The 27,627-nt window shown below is 44.5% G+C and overlaps 1 protein-coding gene and 1 long non-coding RNA gene across 2 annotated transcripts in view; one reads left to right on the plus strand and one right to left on the minus strand.

The window, feature by feature from the left end:
* The window catches only part of SMYD2 (SET and MYND domain containing 2), a 48,604-nt gene extending 29,756 nt beyond the window's left edge, over nucleotides 1–18,848 (minus strand). The window contains exon 1 of the mRNA XM_023640734.2: nucleotides 18,454–18,848. Coding sequence (XP_023496502.1) covers nucleotides 18,454–18,626 — 173 coding nt within the window. The 5' untranslated portion in view covers nucleotides 18,627–18,848. The remainder of the gene's footprint in view (nucleotides 1–18,453) is intronic.
* A 1,903-nt stretch (nucleotides 18,849–20,751) lies between these two features.
* On the plus strand, nucleotides 20,752–22,284 carry LOC138924026 (uncharacterized). Its single transcript, XR_011438498.1, has 2 exons — nucleotides 20,752–20,892; nucleotides 22,002–22,284. It is a non-coding gene; the product is annotated as an uncharacterized lncRNA (long non-coding RNA).
* The last annotated feature ends 5,343 nt before the right edge of the window (nucleotides 22,285–27,627 follow it).

Genomic DNA, 27,627 nt, shown 5'->3' on the forward strand with positions numbered 1-27,627 from the left:
GCACTGTAGTGGCGAGAGGCACAGAAACGTGAAGCTGCACATTTTATCATGCAATCATAAAAGCCATCTGGTCGGTAAGCAGAGCCAAGAATCACCTTACCTTACTCTCCCACTGAGAAGTGGCATTTTCCCAAAGGAGATTTTGACCAGATTCAGTCCTTGAGTAGGAGTGAGTTAGTCAAATAGCACACGCTCCAACAGTTACCGACCCTGACAGCGTGAAGGGCACTTTCCAAAGAGATGAATACGGTGCTCTTTGACTCATGAGCCTGGCTTGGGATGACACAGCTGTTAACATCACCTGCACCATTACTCAGTAGTTTGGGGCAAGTCAAAGGCTCTTATGTCCTGATTTTCTCACCTGCTAAAGAGGGATAGAAACAAACAAAACCCTCTTGGAGGTTTGACATCATAAAGACAGAGGATTGGGGTACACACTTACACTGGTGACAATGCAATGGGAGCGACAACCTTTCTTATTCAGACACGCAAGTAAGGCAGAAGATAGAATTGAGTATGTCAGTAATTCAAACGTTGTCCAGAAAGCTAAGTTAAAAAATAATGCAACCGAGCAAGCGGGGACGTATTCTGGAATAAAATATTATTGGATCTGATTGGTACGCCCAGCCACCTTGTTGATGCACTATGGAGCAATTCTTCTGCCCCTTCATAATTAGGTCAATGCTCCCTGTTCATTGCCATATTATTTTCCTGCTTCCCAAAAAGGACAGGGATGCTGTTGTTTCCCAGCTGTTAGGTGCTGGTGTGTTTGCTGTGCTAGACAAGCCGGAGCTTTTTCAAAAACTGTGAAGTCACTGAATTAAGCCACGCACAATAGAGTTTAAAAAAATCTTTTGAGGTGAAGAACAAATACAGGGTTAGATCAGAGCACTGTCTGTAAAACCTGCCGTCTAATTCTCACGCACCCAGCTCTCTGACTTCCAGAAATGCCGCCACCACGACGGGCAGTCTCGCTGCTGCCAGGGGTGCTGCACTGCAGCTGAGCCACACCACCCCCACCCCTCCTGCAGCGTGCCGGGAGGAGCTCATAGTTTATAATACACATAGAATCACGCTGCAGAGCCCTCCTCTGCTCTTTGTCAGCGAGTGGTAGTCACCACACTCCTCCCACGGAATCGAGAAAGTGTTCCCAAAATGCTACTGTTGGAACTAAACAGACTGCCTTGCAGTTTTCATGACAGTGCTTGGATTCCAAGAAGCAGACTGAAGAACGTGTGGGAGGAAAACACATCTTGTGGTGGATGCAATAAATAAATATTCCAAGTCTGCATATCTCAATAGTTCAAAAAGGAACCCGCTAATTTAGCTGAGTGTATTCTTCAGCCTGAAATACCCCTCGAGAGTGCACTGGAATACGATGCGGTCCCTGCTCTCTTGCAGTTTATACCAAGGGGAAAAGGACAGAGGTGCACTCAAAAACAACCGTGAAGTGACTTGCAGGCAAGCGCTAAGTGATGTGGACCGTGAAGAAATGCCAAGGGGATGGAAATTAAAGATGGGTAAAACCAGGGATGGAATTTTGAAAATTCTTTCCCAAAAGAGGGGCATTTGCAAATGGCTAATGGATGGGTAGATGTCACCCTATCAGAATGTCCATCTGAAAAAAGTCATTTGTTAATGTTTGCTTCTGCAGGGGGAGAGGCCACAGAAGCTCTTTGAGAATTTGATGGAAGCAATTAATTTCTCAGACCCCCAAAAAGCAACAAAAGATTTTGTAAAATTTCAAGGGCTCGTGAGCCACCTAAAGCCCATACACCGACCACTGAAGAGCCTCTGAAACCAGTTAAGAGCCCTTGATATAAAAGAATAGGAAATCATCACAAAAATATCTTTATTAGCAGTACACCATACAAAAAAGCAAGGACTACAGAGGTCTTCCTGCACAGATGCCAGCCGCAAAGTAAACAGGAAACCAAGGTTTGTTTTCAGCTTTAAGCTGGCATCCCAGGGAGAGAGAAGGCAATTGGACTCTAGTGAGCTAGTGAGGATTCTAGCGGGATTTCATCAAAATAATAGATCTCCTAGAGGCCGGGCTTCATTCAACCCGGCCAGTCACCAAGGCCACAAACCACAAACAATGAAGAAGAGGGAGAAAAAGCTAATTTTAAGTGTTAGCAGTATGTACCATCGATCCCAGTGGTTCTGAAGTCATGGTCTGTAGACTTCTGGGGTCCCAGGGACCTTTCAGGGAGTCAGTGTGGTCAAAACTATTTTCATATAATACTACCATCTTGACATTTGTGCTGCAGAAGGTTTAAGGTGTCAAGGCGCCTGGAAGGCAAAATTTCCAGGGCCTTCGTACAAATCACAGTGGCCCCAAACTGTCCAGGATTCTTCACTTCCACACACTCACAGCAAAGGGAAAAAAAGCCAGTTTCACTTAAGAATGTCCCTGATGAACCAGCAACAAATGTTAAGCTTATTAAATCTCGACTCCTCAGTATGCATCTTTTTGATATTCTGTGATGAACTGGGAAGAAAGCATAAAGTATTTCTGCTGCCTACTGCTGTATGATGGCTGTCTCAGGAAAGGCACTTGGTGACCCCTAGTTATAAACTGAACTAGCCACTTTTCTCTTGGAATACCATTTTACTTGAAAGAACACCTTTAGACAAACTGTGGTTATTCTGACTTGAGCATTTGGCAGACACGTGACGGAAACGAATGAAGTGAGCCTGTTACATCAGGGAAAACAATTGGCAATATTTGCTGCCAATGATAAAATTTGGGCTTTCAAGCAAAAATGAGAAATCTGGAAAACATATATCTGCCACCCCGAGCTTGACAGTCTCTCATCTGATGAGATTGGTGGTGATATTAACAACTGTGATTTTTTTGGATATAGTTTGATGAAATGATTCAACTTTTAGAAGGTCCACGTAATTTAGTGCACCAATATTTTCCAAATGACCAGCGTGTGCTGTTTAAAAAATTATGCATGGCTAAAAGAGTCACTCAAAGTACAAGACAGACCAAGGGATTTTTAATGTAACTGAGTACATGAAGTTCATTGATACGGCTTCAGATTGCACGTTACAGCTAACTTTTAAGACAGTATCACTTACGGAGTTTTGGTGTTGAATCAAAGAATATCCACAATTAACTGAAAAGCTATTAATATGGTACTCCCTTTCCAATTATGTACATATCTATATGAGGCTGGATTTTCCCCATATACGCCTACCCAAACTACCTAATACCACAGACTGAATTCAGAAGCATATTTGAGGATCCAGTTGTCTTCTGGAAATGCAGACATTAAAGAGATTTGCAAAACCGTAAAACAACATCACTGTTATAATTCTTTTGTTCTGGGAAACAGTTCTCATTAAAAAAATGTTATCTTAACAGTAATGGTTGTTGCCATTTTAAAATGAATGCTTTATAATTGTTTAATTTCAAATATGGTAAATATTGATAAATATAATCCATATGAACAAAAGTTTTCTCGAGTTCTCAATTTTTAAGAGTATGGAGGGGTCCTTAAGACCAAAACGTTTGAAGACTGCTGATCTATCTTAATAAGTACATCAGCTCCATGAATATATTATTATTCCTATTTTTCAGATGAAGATAAGGAGGATCCTAGAGGTGAAATATCTAACCCAACGTGGTCATTCAGCAAGTAGGTAGCAGAATCTGAATTCACATATCGATGTGCACATTTTGTCTTCATCCTATAAGAGCATCCTTTCTTGAGTACTGTGACAATTATCCAGGAGGATATACCACTTGAAGCAAAAATAATCTATATGTTTGGATAAGCTAAAAGTAATAACAAAGCCTAAGTAAAAGCATTCTGTAGTCTGGTCTGCATCATGTCCCAGCTCCAATGGCATCCCATTAATGTCACTTTGCTTCAAAGATGCAATGGGGAGTATCTAGGATCATTTTTCAAAAAGAAATTTGGGGAGGGAGCCTCCCCACCAAGAGGGTCTTCCAACCAACTGTGAGACAGGAATTGACTTCACCTGAAATGGGTTGAAACAAAACAGGATTGATTTTGTATTTAGTCTGCGCAAAGAAGGTCCCTCCCTCTCATTCAGTGCAGTAAATCTAAGTATTCCTCAGACACACACTGGGCAAGTCCAAGCTGAATCACGTCCTCTGGGAACCGAGTGAGAGAACACTGCAGCTCTCACAAACAGCTGAAAAGTTCTGCCTGGCTCTGAAGCAGAGTTTACCGTATATACACTCATTAAGTCGACCACCCGGTTATACGTGACTTTTCTTAATATAGATCGTCCTGAGCCAGACTACCTTCAGAACAGAGAAAGAGAAAAGCTAAGCCAGTCCCTGAGAGGGAATGGCTTAAGAATCTCCTTTGGTAGGAGCAATTCTAGATGAGGTGGAGTAGGGACAGGAGAGGGAGCTCTGTTGACATTATCCAGATATGTGTCTCATGCTTCAGTTCTTTCCACAGCTAGGGAGAGATGTAAGCTTTTATAAATCTAATGTTTGAAACTCAAACCAAAATTTGCCGAGCTGGTACCTGCATTGTGTACGTGCTTGAGAGAGAAAGGAGAGAACGAGAAAGAGATAGCCTGTGAGTGGTTGACTCTCGCTGACTGAGGAGTTCAGCCAGAGAGAAACTTCATATGGGATATCCACTTTCACTGCAGGAATATACAAGGCATTTGGAATAAACTCTGACCCTACAGAAGACACAGCCATAAATCTTCCATTTGCCGTGTAACCTAATCTGAATTATCCAGGAGGTTTGGGGAAAAGATACCAAAACAAGGAAAACAAAATTCCCCTTGAAGACAGATTAACAAAGGTTACTTGGAGGAATGAACTGAACCCCAAAGAAATGGAACTGAAAGACAGTGAAAAGTGAATCACGAACAGCCTCCTACAGACGCTCTCACCCTCTCCAGCACACGCCCGTCTGGGCCTGGGGCAGAACCCAGCAACTCTCATTGGCTTGGTCTGTGCTGAGATTTTTTTGAAAGCTCTCCAGGAGATTCTAACGCGCTTCTAGAAGGCACAACCATGGGCCCAAGCCTATGGTCATCCATCCGGGTTGAGCATTTTTTTGACAGCAGAAGTTGCTGAATAGGGTTGAAGGCTTCTTCTCTGCAATGCAGGTTGTTCACCATGTAACTCTTCTTAGGGATTAGCTTGTTTAGTGACCTTGATGAGGAATGTTTAAATAAGAATAAAGTGGCTGACCTTCCTAAGTCAGTACACACCTTCCTTGACTTATGAAGGGGTTACATCCTGATAGACTCATCGGCAGTGAAAATATCCTAAGCAGAAGCATTCAATAAACCTAACCTACAGACCATCATAGCTTAGACTAGCCTACCTCAAATCACCTAATACAAAGCCTGTTTTATACTAAAGTGTTGAATATCTCATGCAATTTATTGAATACTGTACTGAAAGTGAAAAACAGAATGGTGGCATGGGTACAGCATGGTTGGGAGTGTATGGGTTGTTTACCCTGGTGATCGTGTGGCTGACCGGGAGCTGCGGATGCTGCCGCTGCCCAGCATCACGAAAGAGGCTGAGACCGCCCATCACCAGCCCGGGAAAAGATCAACACTCGAAGTATGGTTTCTACTAACTCGTATCACTTTTGTACCACCTTACATAAAGCCAAAAAATCGTTAAGTTGAACCATCGTAAATGGGGGACCAGCCTGTATTCTGGAAGCCGGTGTGAGACTTCGAACAGAAGCCTCAGCTTTGTCTCCTCCTCCTCCTCAGCTTCACAACTTAGGATGAATCTGATGAGTTGCCTTTCCCACCTCCCTATTTCAAATCCTTTTTTCGTTCTGGTGCTTGAGGCCCTATGTGATCTCAGGCAAGTTATTAATCCTTTCTGAACCCGTTCCCTCCACTGTAAAATCAAGATATAGTTTCAACCTCATAGGTTATGAAAATTAAATGAGAAAATACAAGTGGAGTGTACTACTACACTTTTAATTAGCCTTCACTCTTTTTTTTTAAAGTGATATCAACTATTGAAATACCTTCAGTACAATCTCACTCAGACTCATATTTAGACAATTTATGTTTCCAAAACCTTTGTTTTATTGGGAAATATCTACCCTCCTGTGAATGGAAGGGCTCTTTGAACTTAAGAAATGGTTCCGTCCACAAAGGGAGGAAAGAAACGTTATAGGAAAATGCAAGCATTTGATTATTAGTGACTGGAACAGAACTTGGAAGACACGCTCCTGTCATTTTCTAGTGGAGGAGACACATGCAGTGATTAATTTTCTTGCTTTTAAAATTCGGAAGCCATGAAGATCAACAAGTTAGCGATGTAATTAACAACTCCTGCTAGTTAATGCGTTGCCGCAGGTGCTGTTGATCCAGATAAAAAGGATTTGATCCTGTGAGCTCCCTACTTTCTGCTACTGAAATGAATGCTTAGTGGGTTTTACCATGAAAGAAAATGATACTGGCATGGAGGGGGTTTGCAATAACAATTACTTTTAACTAACGGTGACAGAAGAAGTGACAAGTAGGCTCTGTCGAACAGAGGCAGCCCCAGTCAAATGAAAAAGAGAAAAGGAAAAAAGCCCAGCGGCGCAATATAACTTCACATGGGTTGAAACAAGACAGTCAGAAACAAAGTTAGCCTCCCACCCAGAGAGAGTGTGGTCACACTAGCAAATTTTTATTTGAGAGAAATAAAAATTGGAGGAATTGTGGCCGAACCTATTATAACCCTGGTCAGGGGACAAGGAGAATACTAAGGCCATAGGTTTTTGTGTAATAGTGAAAGACGCTCCACATAGCACTTTAATCCACAATGTCACGGGGAAACGGAACCCAAGTGAAGCGGGAAGCTTCTTCCTGAACCTTCCCCTGGGCTTTGTTCTGAGGCTTGTTAAAAGTTACAGCCCGGGGCCTAGATCTAGGGGAGACAGGAAATATTTAGGGCAGTAAGGTAGCAACTAATAGGTTTTCCCAACTATTGGAAGAGGAGCCGTGATTTACAAGGCGAACGCTAGGCTTGGTGGTCCTGGCGATGGCTGGCTGGCCTTGTTATAAAATTATGACCCTGGGGAGAACTGGGGTGATGGAGGTCAAAGGGTACAGATTTTCAGTTATAGGTTCTGAGAGTCTAATGTATAACATGGTGACTCTAGCTAACAATACAATATGGTATGCTTGAAAGGTGCTCAGAGTAGATCCTAAACATTCTCAGCACACACAAAAAAGTTAACTATGTGAGGTGACAGATGTGTTAATCATCTAGATCTGACTAATTACACATTCCACAACGTATAGGTATATTAAATCACCACATTATACAATTTAAACATATACAATTATATTCGTCAACTATTCCTCAATAAAGCTAAAAGAATACTGTAAACACGACTCTACACATTACTGATTCATTACAAGTCAAGCTCAGCAATGAAAAAAAATGATGATTCTGATTTAGGATTTGTTTTAATGCAGGCTCTGGTCGAAATGAAATTTACCTTTGCCTTAGCAACAAAAAAATTCACCAAACTTACGGACACAGGAGCAAAATACTCAGCCTACGGAACAGTGAACATTAATCAATGTTTTCAGCCCCTGGATGACACCTACCTCCAAACCTCATCTTGCAGGTCCTGTAAAACCCCTAACAATTGAAGCCTGCCCCAAGAACGAAGGTATGCACTTTTTAAAATGTAACATCTTCCTCTGGAAATGCTTTCTCTCTTAACTTCTGTGGGAGATCAGAATAACACTTCTTGCTTCTTGATCTTTTACTTCTCTGATGCCTACTGATTGGGAAGTCAAAAGGAAAGAAGCAACTAGTGCCTTTCTTTTTAACACAGTTCTCTCATAAAGGAACAGACAATAAGTAACATCCAGCACTTCCTCCAATGGGACAAATGATAGACGTTATCATTAGTACTCTGTAATGGACAGCAATAATGTTGGATTCCCCTATGACTGCTGTTGCCTTAACGTTCACAACACCCAGGTGACGAAATATTAAGGAAAAGGACAAAACCAAGGTCATATAAATTTAACTAGTTAAAAACTGAAAATCCTCCACACAATATTCCTCACTTCAACATTCCAGCCACAGAATAGGGAAAAAAAAAGTAAAAATAACTTTATAACCTAATGCTCAATGTGAGTTCCATAACATGGCCAGGCCCTCTGCAGCCAAACACGAGCATTAACTCCTTGCCCAGGAAATGGGTGACCTGCTCTGAAGCTGACTTACATGAAAAAACCCCTGTTTAATTGCTTACAGAAGAATTTTAAGAGGTGACACTCTCTCATCCCTTTGGTTTTATTTCCCAATAGACAAACAATTAAAAACTGAATTGCCAGGGGCTGGCCCCGTGGCCGAGTGGTTAAGTTCGCACGCTCCGCTGCAGGCGGCCCAGTGTTTCATTGGTTCGAATCCTGGGCGCCGACATGGCACTGCTCATCAGACCACGCTGAGGCAGCGTCCCACATGCCACAACTAGAAGGACCCGCAACGAAGAATATACAACTATGTACCGGGAGGCTTTGGGGAGAAAAAGGAAAAAAAATAAAAATAAAATCTTTAAAAAAAAAAAAAACTGAATTGCCAGTTTGTTTAGGTAAATTATCCCAATTGTGGACTTTACTGTGAGAACTCAGATTTATCAGATATCATTTGAACAGATTTAACAGACATTTTTCTTTCAATTCATATCGATTCCACTTGTATTTCTGAATAAAGAACATTTTCTTATATTACAAAGCCTTGTAGATGAGGCAGGAAGGAAATACGTTAATCTACCTGAGCCAAGTAATTTCTATTCAAAAAGTATTATTTTCTGTGTAAAGTATTGTGCCAGGCTCTGGAGGAACGATATTTTTGTAAAAGTTGAGCTATTTGGGGAAATAAGCCCTACCTTCATGAGAATGGTAAATATAAAAGCAAAATGATTCAGCACCCAAATGGCCCAGCTGACGCTGAATTGAAAGCAGGAAGCTGCTCCTAGGACCGAGCTCTTTGCAGACACGGAAGTCAGAGTACTTACAGAGGATGTGGTCTTATTCATCTTTGAATCCCCAGGGTTAGAGCACAGTGCCTGGAATAGCAGGCTGTTCAGTCAATGCAAATAGCAAACTACTGTGAAATAAACATAAAGTAGTAACTAAATAAAATGAAGAGATCCGTGGGCTGAAGTATTTAAGAGGAAGTTTCGTAAAAGAGATGGAATTTGAGCTGGATCTTCCTTGAGGAGGCACAGACTTTGGGCACAAAGGCTCACCTGGGAGGGAGGCTGAGGAAGGAAGGGTTCACGGCAGAGAAAAGCATTCTAGGTTACGAATGGACAAAAGGAAGGATAAACAATGACACAGCACCTTGGCTGGATGCTGCAAAGACCACCCAGATGGTGTTTAGGGTGTAAGTGAAAAAGAGGCGGAGGGTAATGCTGAGCGGGTGGCAGGGGCACTTACTATGGAGTCAAGATCCTGTCCTGAAGAAAACAGGGATAAATGAAGGCTTCTGCGAGTAGTTACAAGGATTCATTTCCAAGAATGATCAGAATTGTCTATTTAGATAGGTGACAGGCCTGCCCAAAGAGCCACCAGGAAAACAAGTTGCAGAAATGAGACTATTCATCTAATAAATATTTACTGAAGTAACAGAGTGCCAGGCCTCGGGCTAGAAGGATGAGTAAGGTCTAGCTCCTGCACTCCAGGAGCAAGTGCAACAAAGGAGGGTCGTACAAGCTGCACTGGGAGCAAAGATGAAGGGAGCTCATCCAGTCTGCAGAAATCAGCACAGACTTCTTAGAACCTGAGAGTCAGACAGGGCAACAGGGACAATTAGGAGAGAATCAGCAGGACGCATGCGTATGCGTGTATGCGCGTTTGTACGCATGTATGCACATGCGTGTGTATCACTACAAGCACTTTGGGACAGCAGAGCAAACTGGACTCAAACAGGACTCCTGATGCCTGGCTCTAGGGGCTCCCCATCAGGCAGCCCCGACTCTCCAGCGGAGGTCCAGCACCGCCCTTCTCTGAAGATCCATGGAAAGAGAAGGTGGAGATGTGCTTCTCTCCCCCCTCGCTGTACCTAGAACATATTTAGTAGCTGGGTGACTCGGAAGGCCTGAATACGTGCCGAAATCAATTACATATTGAGAGAAATACGTAGTAGATTAAATCCCTATTACTTTGTGAGCCTGAAAGTTTTTAAGGTGAAAAAAACGCTACAGGTTTTTTTTTAAGGGATATTTAGAAATATTTACTCAGGTGGATGAGTAGACTAAATTTCATTAACTTTCCAAAAATGTCTACCCAAAGCTGCTGCCATTTTAACACAATGCAGGGATGTTAGAATTTCATTAAACCTAGGTCCCATCTGATCAAAGTGCTCCCTTAGTTTGCATAAGTCATAAATTAGGGTGTGAGGGTAAACATTTTGGTCACCAGAATTTTCTTTATGACATACATGGATTACCAGTTTTCAACTAACTAAAAGAAAGAAAAAGAAAATATTCAACCCCAAAACCTTACTGCCCTGAACAAAAAATCTGCTGAAACGTTAAAAAGGTCTAGGCACTGTGGGTTAAAATAAAAATTAATAAAACCTACTACAATATAAGCTCGATGGTGGTGGGGATTTTTCTTCCTTCTCTTCACAGTTGTTTCCTAGGGATTTAGAAGGCAGCAAGTCTCCATTAATGTAAATATTTGTTGAGTACATTAAAAACAGAATCCCTCCCCTCAGGGAGTTTACCATCTGCTCATAATTAAATGTCTCTGACTGTTGAGGGTTTTTCTTTTCTTTTTTTTTTTTTTTGAGGAAGATTAGCCCTGAGCTAACATCTGCTGCCAATCCTCCTCTTTTTGCTGAGGAAGACTGGCCCTGAGCTAACATCCATGCCCATCTTCCTCTACTTTATACGTGGGACGCCTACCACAGCATGGCTTGCCAAGTGGTGCCATGTCCACACCCAGGATCCGAACCGGCGAACCCCAGGCCGCCGAAGCAGAACATGTGAACTTAACCACTGAGCCACCGGGCCAGCCCTGACTGTTGAGGTTTTAAGAAGATGTGAGGCTGTCACTGTGAACAGCAATGGTCACTCTACTACAGATTTGTGCAACTGACAAGAGAGAAGAGATTTTTCAGGTGTCACATGGCTGAGTGTCTCCTATGCAAATATTATCACAGTGAGGAAAATCAACAAAATAGGAGCCCACGACCCACATTCCTGAAGAGTCTTTCCTGGCACAGACTGAAGAGAAAAAGCTCCCCCTGTCCAAGATCTTTTCATTTTGTCACAGATGGCACCATAACTCCTTCCAAGTGCCAGGATATAAAATCCTTGAGATTTTTATTCAGCTCAGATGAAAAATTGTACCTTGCTGGTCAGCCAGATTTTCTTTGCACCTCCCTCCCCCAGGATATGCTTGTCTTCAAGCCCTGGTATGAAATTCTCTTCTCCAGTGACTTGTCCTTATTTCTCCTCTCCTCCCTGGGACTCCGGATCCCCTGGGCACCGACGCGCCTTGTACAACATAGCACACTTGCTGATACATACCAGGGTCTTAGCGATCACAGCAAACATTCATTTTGGTTTCCAGGGACTAAAACTTGCCAAAGAGAAGCATGTAGGAATTCTCAGATCCACTCCTTCCTATAAAATCTAACCCAATCCATTGGAATAAGATACATGCAATATTTCCACTTAGTCATCTGTAACCTTCCAATTTGTGTACGAGTTATCAGATTTTATGTTAATAAATTGGCACAAAGAGTTCCGTGCTATTTTTAAATTTATGATTGGAGAAGAATCTGTGAGACACAGCTGGATACTCAGCAAATGCATGGACTAGAAAGATAAGTTGTTTCCTGAACCCTCAAGACTTTTTGGGTATTATTTTCCTGCTAAATCGCATATTTCTGTCCTTCAGAGAAGTCTTGAAGAGATCTGATTTCCGTCTGTTCTATTGTGTTGGTGTGAACGCCTTTGCAATTGAAAAGGAGGCCTCCGAGGGTGGTAGGAACAGAGTCAGCAGAAGTTACACAAAGTGAGGTGTGCGGCTTTGTGACTGGTTAGAGCGCCCGTGCTAATGAGGCCAAGGTCACGGGTTCAACCCCTGAAAAGGCAGTTACTTCAGTCAATTCCCTGCCGGAGGACTGCACCCCTAAAGTACCAGAGATTTGCTAGAAATCCAAAGATGTGAGGGTTGGGGATGTGGGTGGGAGAGGTGATGGCGGTGTATAGAGGCTGATAATGCAAGTCGCTTAAGAGGGGACAGACACCTCTAGTCCTGAACTGGCTGCTCTCCAGGGACATGGGGCCGGTGCAGGGTGGCCTCTCAGCTCGGAACTGCTACAGAAAACTGCCGGGCTGCCAGGCTGACGAGAGGAGGGCTCAAAGTCTGAATGTGGGCCAGTCAAAGCAGGGTGGCCTGGTCTAGGCCTGTCTAGTTCCCCGGTGATGCTCAGGACATGCAGACACACATATTCAAAGACGTGGAGGCAAACCCAGAGAGGGGCAGTCTGAGAGGAGCGGGAGACGGAATGGGGAATCAGCAACAGAGGGGACATTCTTGTAAATCAAAGAGGCCTTGCCCAGATCAGATGAAAGCATGCCCAGAAGTGAGAAATATGATTACTTTACTCTACACCTGAGGTCCAAAAGAAGGGGGGGTGTGTGGTGGTGAGGAGTGACTTGACTTCTTAATGACTCCAGGAATATAAACGATATTTATAATTATTGATTGCCTCCTTGGGAAGCAGAAATAAAGTGGCATAAAATTGTAGTTATTTTATATTTCCTTTATATTGACAAGGAAAAGAAAAGAGCTATTAACCTAAGGCAAAAGAGGTAAGTCTAAAAGACCAAAATAAAATAGAAACTGTCTTTATAATTCTCTAGCTCAAGTTCTAAAGCAGACAACTTTGCTCTCCCAGGTTCTCACCAATTCGGAGTTCTCCTGAAGACCAGTTGCTGCCTAACTATAGCACGGAGCTATGGATCTTCCCAAAGAAATTTAGGACATTTCTTAGCATTTTTTAAAGAAGCTTCTGATAGCTAGTGTGCAATGTGCTTGTCCCACAGGAATATCATCCAGGGGCCTCCTAGCATAGCTGCACCATACGTTCTATTTCCAAACCTCATTGATTTAACTTCGCATAGAGCAAGGTTCTGAAGAATGGCTATGTTAAAGAAAAAGAAAAGTGGTTATACTCTGATTCTGCCCTCTCAGAGGGCACAGAAAGAAACTTTTCATATGTAGGCATGAAGACTAAGATGACAAACTCATCTTAGTTCTAGCATAATATTTAAAAATATTCCAAACTCTCAAAAGGACCAAAGTTTTGTTATGTAATAATTGATACATTAAAAAATATATGTGTCTCTTATGCAAATTCCAAAGCCTTGTACTAAAAACATCTCTGAACCCACCGAAGCAGAAGATATAGATCCAAGACAGCTGAATCCATTTCTTTGTCAAACTTAGAAACAACATGCTAGTTTGTTCAATTACCTACTGGGGGAGGGCGAAGCATAGAAAAAGTGGGGATCAAAATTGCATTCCCTGGAGGAGAAATCAGAGATGAATTAAGTCCCTGCGTCCAGGTGTGAAGCACACAATTCACACTCAGAATAGGAAGACATGGCTCCACAAAGCCTGGCCCTTAGGAGGCACTCAATAAATATTTGACCAAAAATATGTGACATGCAAGGAAACAACTGACCCTTTCCAACACTCAGTTTCTTTCCCACATAGAATGGGATAAGGCCCTCTCTACCCCAGCCACTCTCGGGAGGATCAAAATAAGACGTATCTGGAAACGCCTGAAGAGCTGCAAAGAGCAACAGGATTTAAAGGAAGGTCATTTTATGTGGGATCTTCAGAGTTTTTGGACTGAGAGATTTCGTGCAATTGCTTTTGCAGGGGAAAGGTGTTGGGCATTGATTTTCACTCCTCAGGGTTTGGATTTCACTCCAGGACACCCTGCTGCTCCTCCGTCTCTTTCAGCTCCAATTGTTTCCAAACGTGCAACTTGGTCCCTGAGCCCCTAAAAGCTATAACAGAAATTGTGTCCCCCCTGTCTGAAAAATTAGTGAGTTACAGCAGTTGACACATCTGAAGTCTTACAGGACTGCTCCTCGCCACAGCGGAAAGATTCATACTAAACAAAAAGAACAGAGCAGCCAGGCCGTCCTTGTTATGTGGAAACTTCTGTTTCCCTCCTTTACTCTTTTCAAATATTTGTTTAACCTCATGGTAGAAGAGTATTAAAACATCTAAGCACTGTGCAGCTAGAAAAAGCTCTTTTTTAAAAAAAAGCTTTAGCTGAGTAGCTTCATGATATCATCTCCATTAGGTTTTTGGAAATACTGAAAACTGATTCCAGACACCCACATTATTTTGGGGGATCCAAGGCTGAGAACCACTGCTTTGAGGTCTAGGTCAATGTGCCATCTGAATGACAACTCCACTGGTCAACAATTTCCAGTACTTCCTTCCCAGGATCCCCCACCCCAACCCCAACTTCATAAAAATGTCTCTGAAATTATAATATTTTACCACTCTGTTTAACATTAAGCCGGCAGAGCTCATCAAACAAGTACACACGAGACACCAGGCCAATTTTGACAGCTTACTACGTGTTAGGCTGAACTGACCACGTGACTGCCACTATCCCAGGACCAGCTCCGAAGGTGGGTATTAATGCGCACATTTTACACACAAAGGAACCTGGGAGTTCAGAGAGGTTAAATAATTCGCCTAAAGACAAACCATCAGGAAGGGATGAAGCCAGAATTCCAACCAAGTCAATCTGAGACCAAAGTCCCTCCTTTGTCTCTAAATAAATACAAACTTTGAAATGTTGAAAGGGACAACACAATATCTCATTATCTAATAGACAGAAGGCTGGGTTTTGTAATCTTTATTGTAACCTTTTAGAGGAAATCTGTTGTATGTTTTTATCTTACTACCCATTTTTTAAAAATACATGTAGAAAGGGGGGAATCGTCTATGAGAGCATGTGCCCAATTTTTCATTGAGAAAGCAAGATAATTTGAATAGATTTGAAGCCATTTCTCTCCTTAGTGACTCCAATTCTCAGAATTAGCAGAATCACAGTAGCCCTGGGACAACACCGCCTTTGCCTGTGCAGCTTCAGGTGGCCAGGACCAGGACAACTTCAGACAGCCTTACGAAAACAGCATCAAGAGTTCATGGCTCTTAATCCTGGTTAAGATCAAGTGGAGATTCCTTTGACAGGTTGGTAAAACAATGGAAAAGAGGAGATGAACACAGCTACTGAATAAATGCAGGGGACACGACATCTTCATAACTGCTGAAAAAGGACATCTTGATCACTGTGCTGTGCTCCTGCAAACATTCTAATTTTTAAAACAACCACTCTGAGTAAGCCAGACATAATATAAATTCCCCGAAACTGGGTTCCAACAGCTCAAATCTAAGGAGACTAAGTGGGCCTTCCTACCTTTCTCCCATATTCTGAACAAACTAACAAAAAAGACAAGATTCTTGCCCTTCAATGACCTTAAATGATCAAGAAGGGCACATGTGCTCACCCAAGAAACTGCACACAGAATGAATATTCAGATGGTACACAGGTTTACCGTGGATTTTTCCCTTTCTGAGACAAATTACATCGTGTTACAATATGCCAAATACCAAATTTGAAATATAACATAAAACAATTCTGTCATAAAAAGTTGGCCAATGGCCAAAAAACATTCATGTCTGTGTGTGTGTGTGTGTTTGTTTGTGTGTCTGTGTGTACAGAGAAAACATATCGAAGAGGTCTGATAAGGACAGTTCCCAATTGAAAGACATTTATATTTTTAGGAACTGCCTTCTAGCAGCTGAGGCAAGACACACATCTTCCCAGGCATCACCCACTGAACTGAGAAAATGGGATACAAATTTAAAACGCCCAGAAACAAACCTTTGTCTGAACTGCGCTGACAGTAAGCATCCCATTATTCCATTGTGACCTAAGAAACTTCCCATTATTTTTAACTTATAGAACAGACTTATTCCTGAAGAAATCACTTATTTTCCTTCAAAATAAGTTAAACTCTGATACCATGACTATGACATGGAAAATCTCTACTGGCTTATTCATCTTAAGCAATACTGTGTATGTTAAACTTCTGGCACAGAAAGGCTGAGAAGCAGTTGTCTTTTTGAGGGACGAGGAGGGGAAGTAGTGCATTTTGCCCTGTACGTTTCCCTATTTGAGAATTCTAGTCATTCTCCCCTGAGGCACAATGGGACACAGACATGTTCCTCTAGTACAGCTGGACAGACTGATTTGTCCTCGAACACATACAAACAGTTGACAGAGGAAACGGTGTTCAATCTATGAGAATAATTTAACCACTACCTCTAAACTAACTGGATTTAATAGAAATCATAGCGTGGGGTACAAAGACTTCTCATTTCGTAGGCATCGCGGTATCATCACTTCTTGTACATTTTAGTTGATTTCAAATGACTCCTTGGGGAGAGAAAGGAAACCAACTGTGGGTGTTGACAGAAGTTCACCTAAGCCACAGAGAGAAAGGTCGGGGCAGGTGCAGGAGACCGCCCCAGCCACGTGGCAGCCCTAGTGAGGGGTCTAAGGCAACAGTTAGCGACACTAACTTCAGAAAAAGGGGGGGAGCAAACTCCGTCACATATGGCAGGGTGATCTGCAAAGTTGCACCTGACTGCACACTAATCTTTCAAAGTTGGGGTGTGCGCAGTAGACACAGTTAGGAGACTCAGAGCTAAAGGGAAGCATCTCTCAGCTCTGCTTCTCCCCTCTGAACCCAGAGGGATTTGATCTTTACTTCACTGGAGGGGAGGACCAGTGACAATCATCTGAGACCTACTATGTGCCTGGACTGCAGTCTTTTCTCTCACCATGGACTCCGGGGAATCACCAGGATCCCTGAGGGAGGGAGGCACCTTCTGTGCTGGGTGACCTTGCTTTGCTCCTGCCACTCCAGACACCCACACTGCTTCAGACTCCGAGCCACAGCGAGGCTCAGAAGATCAAGGGACCAGTCACAGCAGCCTTTTTAACTTTGGGAAAACCCAATGCTCACTTCACTCAAACGTCGCAAAGTGGTGCCATGACCCTTTAGCTCTTGGCTCACCAATTCAAAGAGCCACATCACATACAGCCCTTAAGCTGCCCACGGCATGATTCTGTGTCTAGTTCCTTTCCAGGTCCCCCCGAGCGGAAGACAGCTCTGGCAGGGAGTCTGCGCAAGATTACTAGAGTATTTAGCTTTTGTCCCTTCTTTTGCTAAGTCTTATCGCAGAATAAGGCGCACAGATCTCGGAGATCGAGTACTTCAGTGTATGCTGGACTTGAGACCTGTACTAACAGGTACCTGCAGGACCTCAGGCTGGCTTAATCTGGGAATCTCCATTTCAAAGATGAAGAAACTGAGGTTCAAAGAGAGTAAAGCAGGGCTGGTTCCTCAGAAAGCAGTGGAAGGCCAGGTACAAACTTAACTCCAACGCCACGCTTCCTGTCTCGGTCATTTCATGGAGCACCTCACTAGGGGGGAAACGGGCAGAACTGAACAGACCAATTTCATTCCCTTAACTGCAGCGTGAATATACATACAGTCACACTTCCTGTCTGGGCATTCGTTTTCTCGCCTGTAAAATGGAGAGAGTGTTGCACTGGTGATTTCTAATGTGCCTTTGAGGTCACTGTCCTAAGGCTTGAGGATATAATTACGTGTTAGTGTATGTGAATACATATGGACATAGACATAGACACATATGATATGCTACAGGTAAATACCATTTCCAGTCGCACACTTTGCCTCATCCCCCCAGCGACCACGTTTTCTCAATCTCAAACTAGGGCTAGATAAATCCCATCAGTGCAGCCCCTCAGAATCCCGGGTGTGTGGTCAGTACCCCTCGGGATTCTCTCCCAACACCAAGTGCAGAGAGTGAGAAAGGAAGAAGAGGGGCCACGTACTTTACATGAAATATGAGGTGTCATTAAGTTCCTTGGAGGAAACGGCAAGTCTGCGGCAGAGCTGAGCTGTGGGGGACACAATACACCGCAGGAAGCACAAGTTAAAGGTGACAGACTATGGCTGCCCGAACCCGGACTGCACCGAGAGGGCAGCGCCTGCCCACGCTGGGACCAAGCCTGGACCCGAGCCCAAGTGGGAGGGCAGGACCCTGCACTCCCAGGTTTGCACATTGCGTGTGAGCAACTCTGAAAACGTGCCGTGCAAGGCGTGCCGCGGGAACTTGGCTCCTGTTTCCTAACGCACGTGGCACAGCCCGGCGTGGGGTTCACACGCACCACCCGCGCCCGCGCGCCCCCGCGACCGCTGCCCCTGGCGCGGGCGCTAGGACCCCGCGCGCCGCGCGCACTCGCTCCCGCCGCGGTCCGAGCCCCGGCGCGCGCCCCCGCCCGCCCGCGCGCGCGCCCCGCCGCCGCCCTACCTGGCGAAGCAGTGCTCGCAGTGGTTGCCGCGCTCGCTGACCGTGAGCACGTAGGCGTAGGCCGGGCAGGAGAAGAGCAGGTCCCCCACCTGGAAGGGCTGCAGGGCCCGCAGCCCCCGGCCCTTGCCGGGGCTGCAGAAGCGCTCCAGGCCGCCGTCGCCCTCGGCCCGCATGGTGGCGGCGAGGCGGGCGGCTGCGCTGGCACGGAGGGCGCCGGCTGTGCCCGGAGTGGCGCTCCCCGCGAGCTGTTATTGGAGAAGCGTCACCCAGAGCCGCGGGGGCGGGGTGGGGAGCCGCCCGGCGGACGCGGCCCGGCCGCCAGCGCTCCCCGGAAGGGACGGCGGCCCCGCCCGGTCCTGACGCGCCCCCGCGGGAGGGGGACAGGCCGACCGCCCAGCCCGGCGCGCGGGACCCTCGGTGGCCGCTCCGCACGCGCCCCGGGCCGTTTCTGGTGTGGTCGCGACAAAGCTGCAGCCCTGGCGGCTCCTGGAAGGAGGGCAGCCGGCGTCTGCGCCTCCGCGGCGTCTCTACGGAGAGCCGGACGCCGTCCCGTCACCCGTGGGCGGGATGGGGTCGCCTAGGGGGACAGGTATCCAAGGCCTCCCCTGGACAGTCGGCGTGGCCCATAGGATGACCCGCCCGGGGTAAATTGAAGGGGGCAAAGATGCTTCTCAACCTTCTGCTCTTATGTGCTGATGGGACACCCTAGGAGGAGTCATGGGGAACACCGAAGAGAAACCACGGTGGGAAAGTTTGATGTGCTGACAGTTAAAGGGTGCTTTCCCCAGGTTCAAAGTTTTTAAACCTTGTGAGGCTTTAAACCTGGGGCGTCTCTCGAGTACTCGGTGTGAACACAGTCTTCCCTCTGGCCCCTGGTAGAAGTTAATTACGTGGACGGAAGAGGAAGTACACAGTGAGCCGAGCTCCCTGGGCGTCTCTGCGGACGGACAGGGACCATGGAGAGGAAACTGGAGGCAACTGCCTTCAAGGAACTTAGGCTTCTTGCGGGCAACGCCAGGCTGTGGCCAGAACAGTAGGCTAGAACTTGTAGTGGTTTGAATCGGTTTGCTCACTGTCATCTCAGAAAAGTCAGTTAGGTTATGATGAGTCATGGTGCGGATTTAAAACACGTAAAGCTCATAGAACAGTGTTTGGCACCCAAGTCCCATACACATGCATGCTGTGGGTGTTGCTCACATGAGGAAGAAGGATATAATCTGGGTTCCACAGAGGATTGTGTAAAGGCTGAAACTGATGTGAATACAGTGAAGACTCAGTGTGAAGAGAGAATTGAGCAGAAAACGCTAATACTTAAAGCTAGGTTTGATCTGAAACTGTCACACGTCTAAGTGCAGGCTAGTTTAGCAAAGGGAAAGCTGAATGTGATTTGGAGTATGTCATAAGATCTGTAGAGTTTTTGACACTTGAATAAAATTCCTAAAATGAATAAACCTCTAGCCTTCCTGTAAATAAAAATGCATTATGGATACTATTTCGTTTATGCATTTTAAGAAGCATTCACTGAGCACCCACTGTGTGCCAGTCACTGGGATAGAAAGATGGGCAAGACGTGAGCCTGGATCTTTGCATTTGACACGTTGACAAGCCAATGATCATTACCGTTAGTTATTGAGTATTATGGGTCAGGCTTTGTGCCAAGTGCATTATCTCCTTTAATCCATGATTATAACAGCCCAGGGAGTCAGGTGTTCTGTCTCCCATTTTCCAAAATCAGGAAAGTAGAACTCAGAAAGAAGGATTTCCAAGGCCACACAGTAAGTTGCAGAATTTGGTTTCAACCTCAACTCAGTCTGAATTTGAGGCCCATGCTCTTAACCCAAATGTCCCTCTGCAGACAACTACAGCTCATTGAGATAAGTGTCATCACAGTGGCTTGTACAAAGTGTTCTGTGGGAACACAGGCAGTGTGTGACAAGCTCAGCCTGGGTAATGAGAGTTTGATCAAGGCAGGTGCCACATTCAAGTAACGTTTGAGCTGAGCCTAAGGATGGACGGGACCTGGCAAGTGCAGGAAAGGAGAACAGTTTTCCAGACGGAAGGAACTGCATGCAAAGACAGAGGGACTTGAAAGAACCATGTGTAGTTGGGCCCCCTGGAGGCGTTCTGAGTGGAGCGTGAGCTCTCGAGGAGCGGTCAGGAGGTGAGGCAGGAACAGTGGAAGGGCATCTTCTCAACAAATGAATTTTGTCCCAGAGGTGATGTGGGAGTCACTGACAGCGTTCAAGCAGAGGGGTGCCACAATTGATCGGTCCAGTGTTTTAGACCGAGTTCTATTGGCAGCTTTGCAGATAGACTGGAAGGGGAGAGCACTGGACCCAGGACCACCAGTTAAGGGAGCATCTGCAGTATTTTAAGTGAGAGGTGAAGAAAGCTGGAATCAAGGCAGTGGCATGAGGGAAAGAGGCAAAGATGTTGAAGGTAATTCCAATTTCTTGCTTGGCATCTGATTTTTCCATGTGAGGAGATACACGGCAGGCCGATAACAGATAATGTTGACTTTCTAACTTTCTAGCTTTAGCCTGATCAATCTTGTAGACTCAAGACAGGAAGCATAAATATCCTAGGATTTGGGGAATGAAAGAAGCATTTTCTTTACCAAAGAGGAGAGCGAGGCCCTGTAGAGTTAAGTAACTTGCCTAATAACCCATTGGCAGAGCTAGCAGGAGATTCCACGACATAGTCAACATTTAGATATTTGTTACATGCTGACTGTGTTCCGGCAACAGTCGTAAGGGCTGCTGATGTCATGGTAGCAAAGACTGACTTATTCCCTGCCCTCACAGAGCTCTGTGCAGTCTGGCAGATGAAGTGGACATTTATCAGATAATCACACAGACAAATACAAACCGTCAGTGGTCTGAGTGCTGAGGCAGTGCTTTGGGGGTTTGACCTAGTCTGAGAAAGTTTTTCAGTGAGAATAATGCCTGAACTAAGTTCTAAAGGATGACTAGCACTTAATCAAGAGAAGACAAGGAGGCACAAGCATTCTAAGCAAAGGGAACAGCATGTGCAAAGTTCCATTGATAGGAAGAAGCATGACCCATATGAAAGACAGAGTAGCTGGAGCAGAGCTAGAGGGAGAGTGTTGTTCGAGATGATTTTAGGAGGTAAGTAGGTCTTATTGGACAGGCTTCAGGAGTCTACTCTGTTCAAAAAAGCCTCTGACAGGTGCCAGACTATTATGTTAGAGGAGCTTTATGCCAGTCATGCTACCTAAATAGACTCTGACAATTATGTTTTATTACAGATGGATGTTATGTGTTAGCGAAAGAATTTTCTCAAACCTTAGAAGTTTCTGGACACATGCCTACTTAGGCAAATCTTGGATAAATTGGGGGGGGCTCTGTAGTTTTTTAACTTCCTGATTTCTGGGGGAATCTAACCAGCACAAAGATGGAAAGACTGACATAGAAGTAAACAAACAATTATAATACAGTAAACAATTGACTGTTTCAAGGATTAATTGTGCAAAATAACCTACTTCTTTGCTTTTTTTATTGCAATTAATTTTTTCCTCTTTCATCAAGATTTCCAACAGCCAAGAGAAATAACAGCCTAGCTGCCGAGTTGTCTTTCCAGGTGAGCCGCGGCTGAAACAGATTTATTCTCGGGGGAAAAGGTGACTGGGATTTAAGAACACTGGAAAAGAAACAGCCTCATTTCAGAAAAATGCCTGTGTGAACTCAGGTGACTCAAACTGGGGAAATGGTAAGTTAAGCAACAGCCGTGAAGTTAGGAGCTTAAATTACGGAGAAAACCGTGTTTAAAATAAACGGCCAAGGAATGGCAACAAACCAGCTGGGGCAAACCGATGACAGTACTCTTAATGCAGCTCATGCTTGTCACTCTGCCACTCCACATTCTCACATTCCGTGAAAGTCGCCTTCCAGCTGCCAGAGCCCCTCCACCTTTTCCACTCCCTTCCGCCCCAGGGCTGGGAAGGGATGGAGTCTGAATGGAGATTTTTGGTTAATTCACCTCACTGTAGCCCAGAAGAAGCAATATAAGGATGAAGGCCCCCTTTGCCTAATTTCTCTAACCTAGACGTCAGTCTGATTTATGAGTAAATATCCTTCCAACCAGAGATTAGCACATGAAAGAAATAGCTCTGGCCTGGGGAAATAAAGCCTTAGCCAAGAAGGAATGCAGATGAGCGTGAACAATGGCCCTATACCTCGTGCCGCTCTACCTCTGTATGCATGTCATCTATTGCTTACACATTATGTGCTTATTCCATGATGGACCCTTGTCATACAAAGGTGAAGAGGCCAACATACATGCGAGCACTTATAAAGGCATCCCAAAACGTTCGTTCCTAATTCCTGGCAGCTGTAAATCTTGCCTTCTGTGGTTTGCAAAGGTCTTACAGATGTGGTAATTGAGGCTCTTGAGATGGCGTGGTTAGCCTGGATTGTCCAGGTGGGCCCTCAGTGCAGTCACAGGTGTCCTTACAACCGAGAGGGAGAAGAGATTTAACGCAGGCAGATGAGGAGGCTGCCCTGGTATCACCGAGGCAGAAACTCGAGTGGTGCGGCCACAAACCCAGGAATGGGGACAGCCACCAGAGCCGGAAGAGGCAAGGAACGGATCTCCCCCCAGAGCCTCTGGAAGGAGTGTGGCCCTGCGAACACCTTGATTTCAGCCCAGTGATGCTGATTTCACCTTCCGGCCTCCAGAACCACGAGAGAATAAATTTGTGTTGTTTTAAGCCATCCGGTTTGTGGTGATTTGTCGCAGCAACCACAGAAAACAGATACAAATTGTAATACAGCAAATAGGGGGACGAGCAAAGGGTAATAGAAAGGCTTCACAGTGGACCTGACATTTCAGCTCCTTCTAGAAGGAAGACTGAAAATTGACCAAGGGGAAGAGGGGCCCCCAAAGTGGGTTTAAGAACCTGAAGGTGGGGGCCGGCCCCGTGGCTGAGTGGTTAAGTTCACGCGCTCCACTGCAGGCAGCCCAGTGTTTCGTTGGTTCGAATCCTGGGTGCGAATGTGGCACTGCTCATCAAGCCACGCTGAGGCGGCATCCCACATACCACAACTAGAAGGACCCACAACGAACAATATACAACTATGTACTGGGGGGCTTTGGGGAGAAAAAAGAAAAAAAAATAAATAAATAAAATAAAATTAAAAAAAGAACCTGAAGGTGGAAATTCACTGGGGTAGGAAGAAACTTGACAACCCAGGGAAGTATTTTTCTTTTATTTAACAAATGCTTCCATAGCTCTTACTATGTACCAGGTACACTTTTAATTTTTTTTAATATTTATTTATTTTTTTTTTTAAAGATTGGCACCTGGGCTAACAACTGTTGCCAATCTTTTTTTTTTTCCCTGCTTTATCTCCCCAAATCCCCCCTGTACACAGTTGTATATCTTAGTTGCAGGTCCTTCTAGTTGTGGGATATGGGACGCCACCTCAACGTGGCCTGACGAGCGGTGCCATGTCTGCGCCCAGGATCCGAACCCTGGGCCGCCGCAGCGGAGCACGCGAACTTAACCACTCGGCCACGGAGCCAGCACCCTGCACTTTTTAAATATCTTCTCATTTAGTCCTCCCAACAACATTTTATAGATGAAGACGCTGAATCACTGTAGTCAAATAACTTGTCCAAGGGAGCAGTGCGGTGAGGACTCAGCCAGGCTGTGGCAGGAGTCCACGCTCTAGACCATTGCACGGCACTGCCTTGTGGTTTGGCCCAGGCTATAGCCCTACGCAGGAGTGGCCCAGTGATGAAGCATTCCCTAAGGCCATGTGCATAGGAGTTAGATGCACTGTTTGGGTACTACGGAGCCAGAGAAGAAATTTGGCTGACATGATCCGGTTGTTGCTTTAGAGAGGTCATTTCTGCGGCTGAATGTAGGATAAATTACAGAAGGGTGAGGACAGAGAGAGAGAAATAGGGACTCTAATGTAATAGATAGTCCAGAGGAGAGATGCTGGCATGAACAAGGGCTGTGACAGTGGTGATGGAGAGGAGGGATATGGATCTGAAGAACTTAATTAATTAACAGGACCTGGTGATGAGAGTATGTGAAGGGAAAGGAGAAAGGGGGATATGAACCACAGAAAAATATGTCCCATGACAGCTGACATCACCTCCATCCAATCCCTCAGGTTCATTTCCTCCCACCTTGTGTCCCGTGAGTATTCCACAACAAGATCTTGTTATTTCTTCCATCTCTATATTTCATCTCCCATCATTTCCTTTCTTACGCCACTTGGCTCTTACAGCTTCACTTCTGCGTTACCGCGATAGCAGTAACATTTTGAGTTAGCCAAAGACCATACATCCGGCTCTGCGTTTCCTCTTATCCCCCTAACCATGACCTCCCGTTCAGTCAGGGGCATTGACTGGGAGAAGAAATGATATTGCAGAAGAGGAGCAAAGGCTCCTGAAGCCCAGGAGGGTCTCAGGAGATTCAGGGCTCCTGTAGTAGCAAATCCATGATGATGTAGCAGCAAGGACTCGCCCTGCCCAGGAAGATTCTCCAGGACTGGGATGAGAGGGAGAATTGGAAGGAAAGCCAGAAGGAAATTGGGCTGCTTATCTGAGAAAGGGGCATGTGCCTTAGGTTCCTTCCAGGCTGAACCCTAGAGGAGTGGGATAACATAACAAAAAGCCCCATAGGTTTGAGGGGATTAGGAGCAGAGATAATCTGTGTCCTAGTCTCAAGTAGACCCCAGAATTCCCTGCATACTAGAAAGTGCTTGTGGGAGAAATGACTGAGAACTCTCAGAGGTTTCCCATGCGAAGCAGGAGAGTGAGTTCCCGTGTACCTGAGAGGGGCCCTATAGTAGACAAGGGAGCCATCCGAGAGAGCCACTGTGGATGACAACAAGGGGCAACTCAACAGAGACCTGTGTGGGCTGATGACCAAGGACGAGATGTTCAGCCCCTGCCAAACACTCAGTGCCTTAGCATCGCGGTGGCACCCAAACATGAGAGGCACCCCCAGGAAACTGACTGACGTGACGTTTCTGCCACCCAGGGAAAATGAAGGCTTATAATGAAAATTGTTGCAGTTTCTTAAACACGTGCATTTATAGATGAGCTGCATCTGTCTGGTCTCTCCCTATTCTCTGTGCCTTATTTACTGCTGACAAACGCATTGTCTTAAAAGTACTGCTTTAATAACGAGACTTTCTGTTGAAGAACTTTCAGTTGCTCTTTATTGTATATCTCATCAAAGATAGGCTCCTTTTTCTGGCTTGAAAAACCCTACCTCTACCTGTCTTACTCAGCTCACGTTCTATCTATTCTGAGAAGCCTTCTCCAAACATTTCTCCCCAGCGTGATGTCTATTTCCTAAGGTAAGTCCTATGTATCTGTAACTTCATGGCATGTAGTCAACTTTACATATGTATGGCCCCACGTAAGTTAAAAGGTCTTCAAAGAAGATGCTGTATATTATCTTTATTTGGTTGTCTTCTCTGTGGATAGCTCGATACTCATTACGTGTTAGATTCTCAAATATATTCTGAGGGACTTAAGTGCTGAAAGGGCTGATAAAATTTTGATGAGAGATGATACTTTGATTTTAAGGGTATGTTATACTGGTAATATTTTTGAGCTAGTTCCTAGACTTTATTACACCATATCCCAAGGATTGAATAAACAATTCTAGGTAGTGAATCCATGAAGAGTTTAAAATCTTTATTCTGAAATAGTTAAAAACAATTATGAAAGGGGTGAGCGTTTTGTTGTTGTTTAGAGGGGCGTATATTGTTGTTATTTTCCTGGTCATGGAATCATCCATGTTGGCTTGGAATGCTTACGAATCCAGATGGCCAAAGGCACCCAGGTCACGCTCTGTTGTCTCGCTGGCAGGCAAAGGTGTGGACTCAGAAATAAGCCTCTGCTTTCAAGCTGGAGCACAGCAAGAACATCCCTAATGCATAATTTGCAGTCCTGACACGAGCGTCTCAGCTGCATTGCAGCGTTGTTACTGCAGGCAGAGCTGCCACAGAAGACGAAACTATTTATATCAGTGGAAGGAGTAAGAAAGCCAGAGAAAAGTACAGAAATAACTATTTGAGGGTCAGATTGATCAATTCTTAAACTATCAGGCATATTCTCTTGTATTTGGAAGGGAAAAGAAAGAAAGCAAAAAAAAAAAAAAAAAAACCAAACAAACCCAAAAAACGCTTAAGCCAGTTTGACCTCAAGATTCAGGAAATATAATAGTTCTAATTAAATATGAAAAATTGAATAGAAAGGCAACAAAGACTCAAGAAAAGACTCCATTACTGACATATTTGGTTTTCATCTAGACTTAGAAGCTTTTTTCTTTATCTCTGGAAAGTCTCACTACTTTTTTCCCCATTAAAAAAAAAAAGTACTCAATGTAACAAAGTTTCAAAGACTTGCATATTTCTATTTTGCTGAGAGCTGTTAACAACTTTCTTATTGGGGGAGGCAGTGTCGTCCAGTGGTTGGAGGAGGAGGACTGGGTACAGACTTTGATGTTGTTACCAAAGGCTCGTCCCCTTGAGCAAGTCACCTGGAACGGGATTCTCAGTGCTCTGTGCCCTTTCTAAAACCCCACCGATTTTAAGGGAGGGTGGAAGAGTTCCACAAAAAGAAAAGATGAAGCATGATATTTAAAGCTGTAAAGCCTTAGTCTACCTGTTTTATAGGTTTCATCTTTACATAAAATTTGGATATATCACTATAGCTTATTTCTTTGATAAGGGAAGAAAAATACAGGAGGAAAAAGGTCAATGGCTGTGAAGTGAAGAAGCTGTGAATTGAATTCTCCTGCAAAAGCTGAGAATGGTTGACTGTCGTCACCTTAACTGCGAGCTCTCCCAACACTTTCACAACAAATCTTTGGTTTAGTTTTTTTTCCTAATAAGGGTTAAAAATTAGTAACATTAAATGTTTATTTGGGAAATTATTAAAATTTAAGGTAGACACAATATATTTTCTTAACCGGGAAAAAGAGAATTTATTACTTTGCTTGATAACAAATGAATTTATACAATATTGTCGTTAAATACAGCTAATTTAAGACCCAAACGGTTATTTGAACTGATTGGGAAAGGACACACAGGTCAAAGCTGTGGTGGAGTCAAAGTTAAGTTAGACCCAGATCTCGTCCTCCAGGAATTAAAATTTAGAAGAGGAAACATGATTTACGCTTAG

The sequence above is a fragment of the Equus caballus genome, chromosome 5 (assembly GCF_041296265.1).
Source record: "Equus caballus isolate H_3958 breed thoroughbred chromosome 5, TB-T2T, whole genome shotgun sequence".
In the NCBI taxonomy this organism is placed as follows: domain Eukaryota; kingdom Metazoa; phylum Chordata; class Mammalia; order Perissodactyla; family Equidae; genus Equus; species Equus caballus.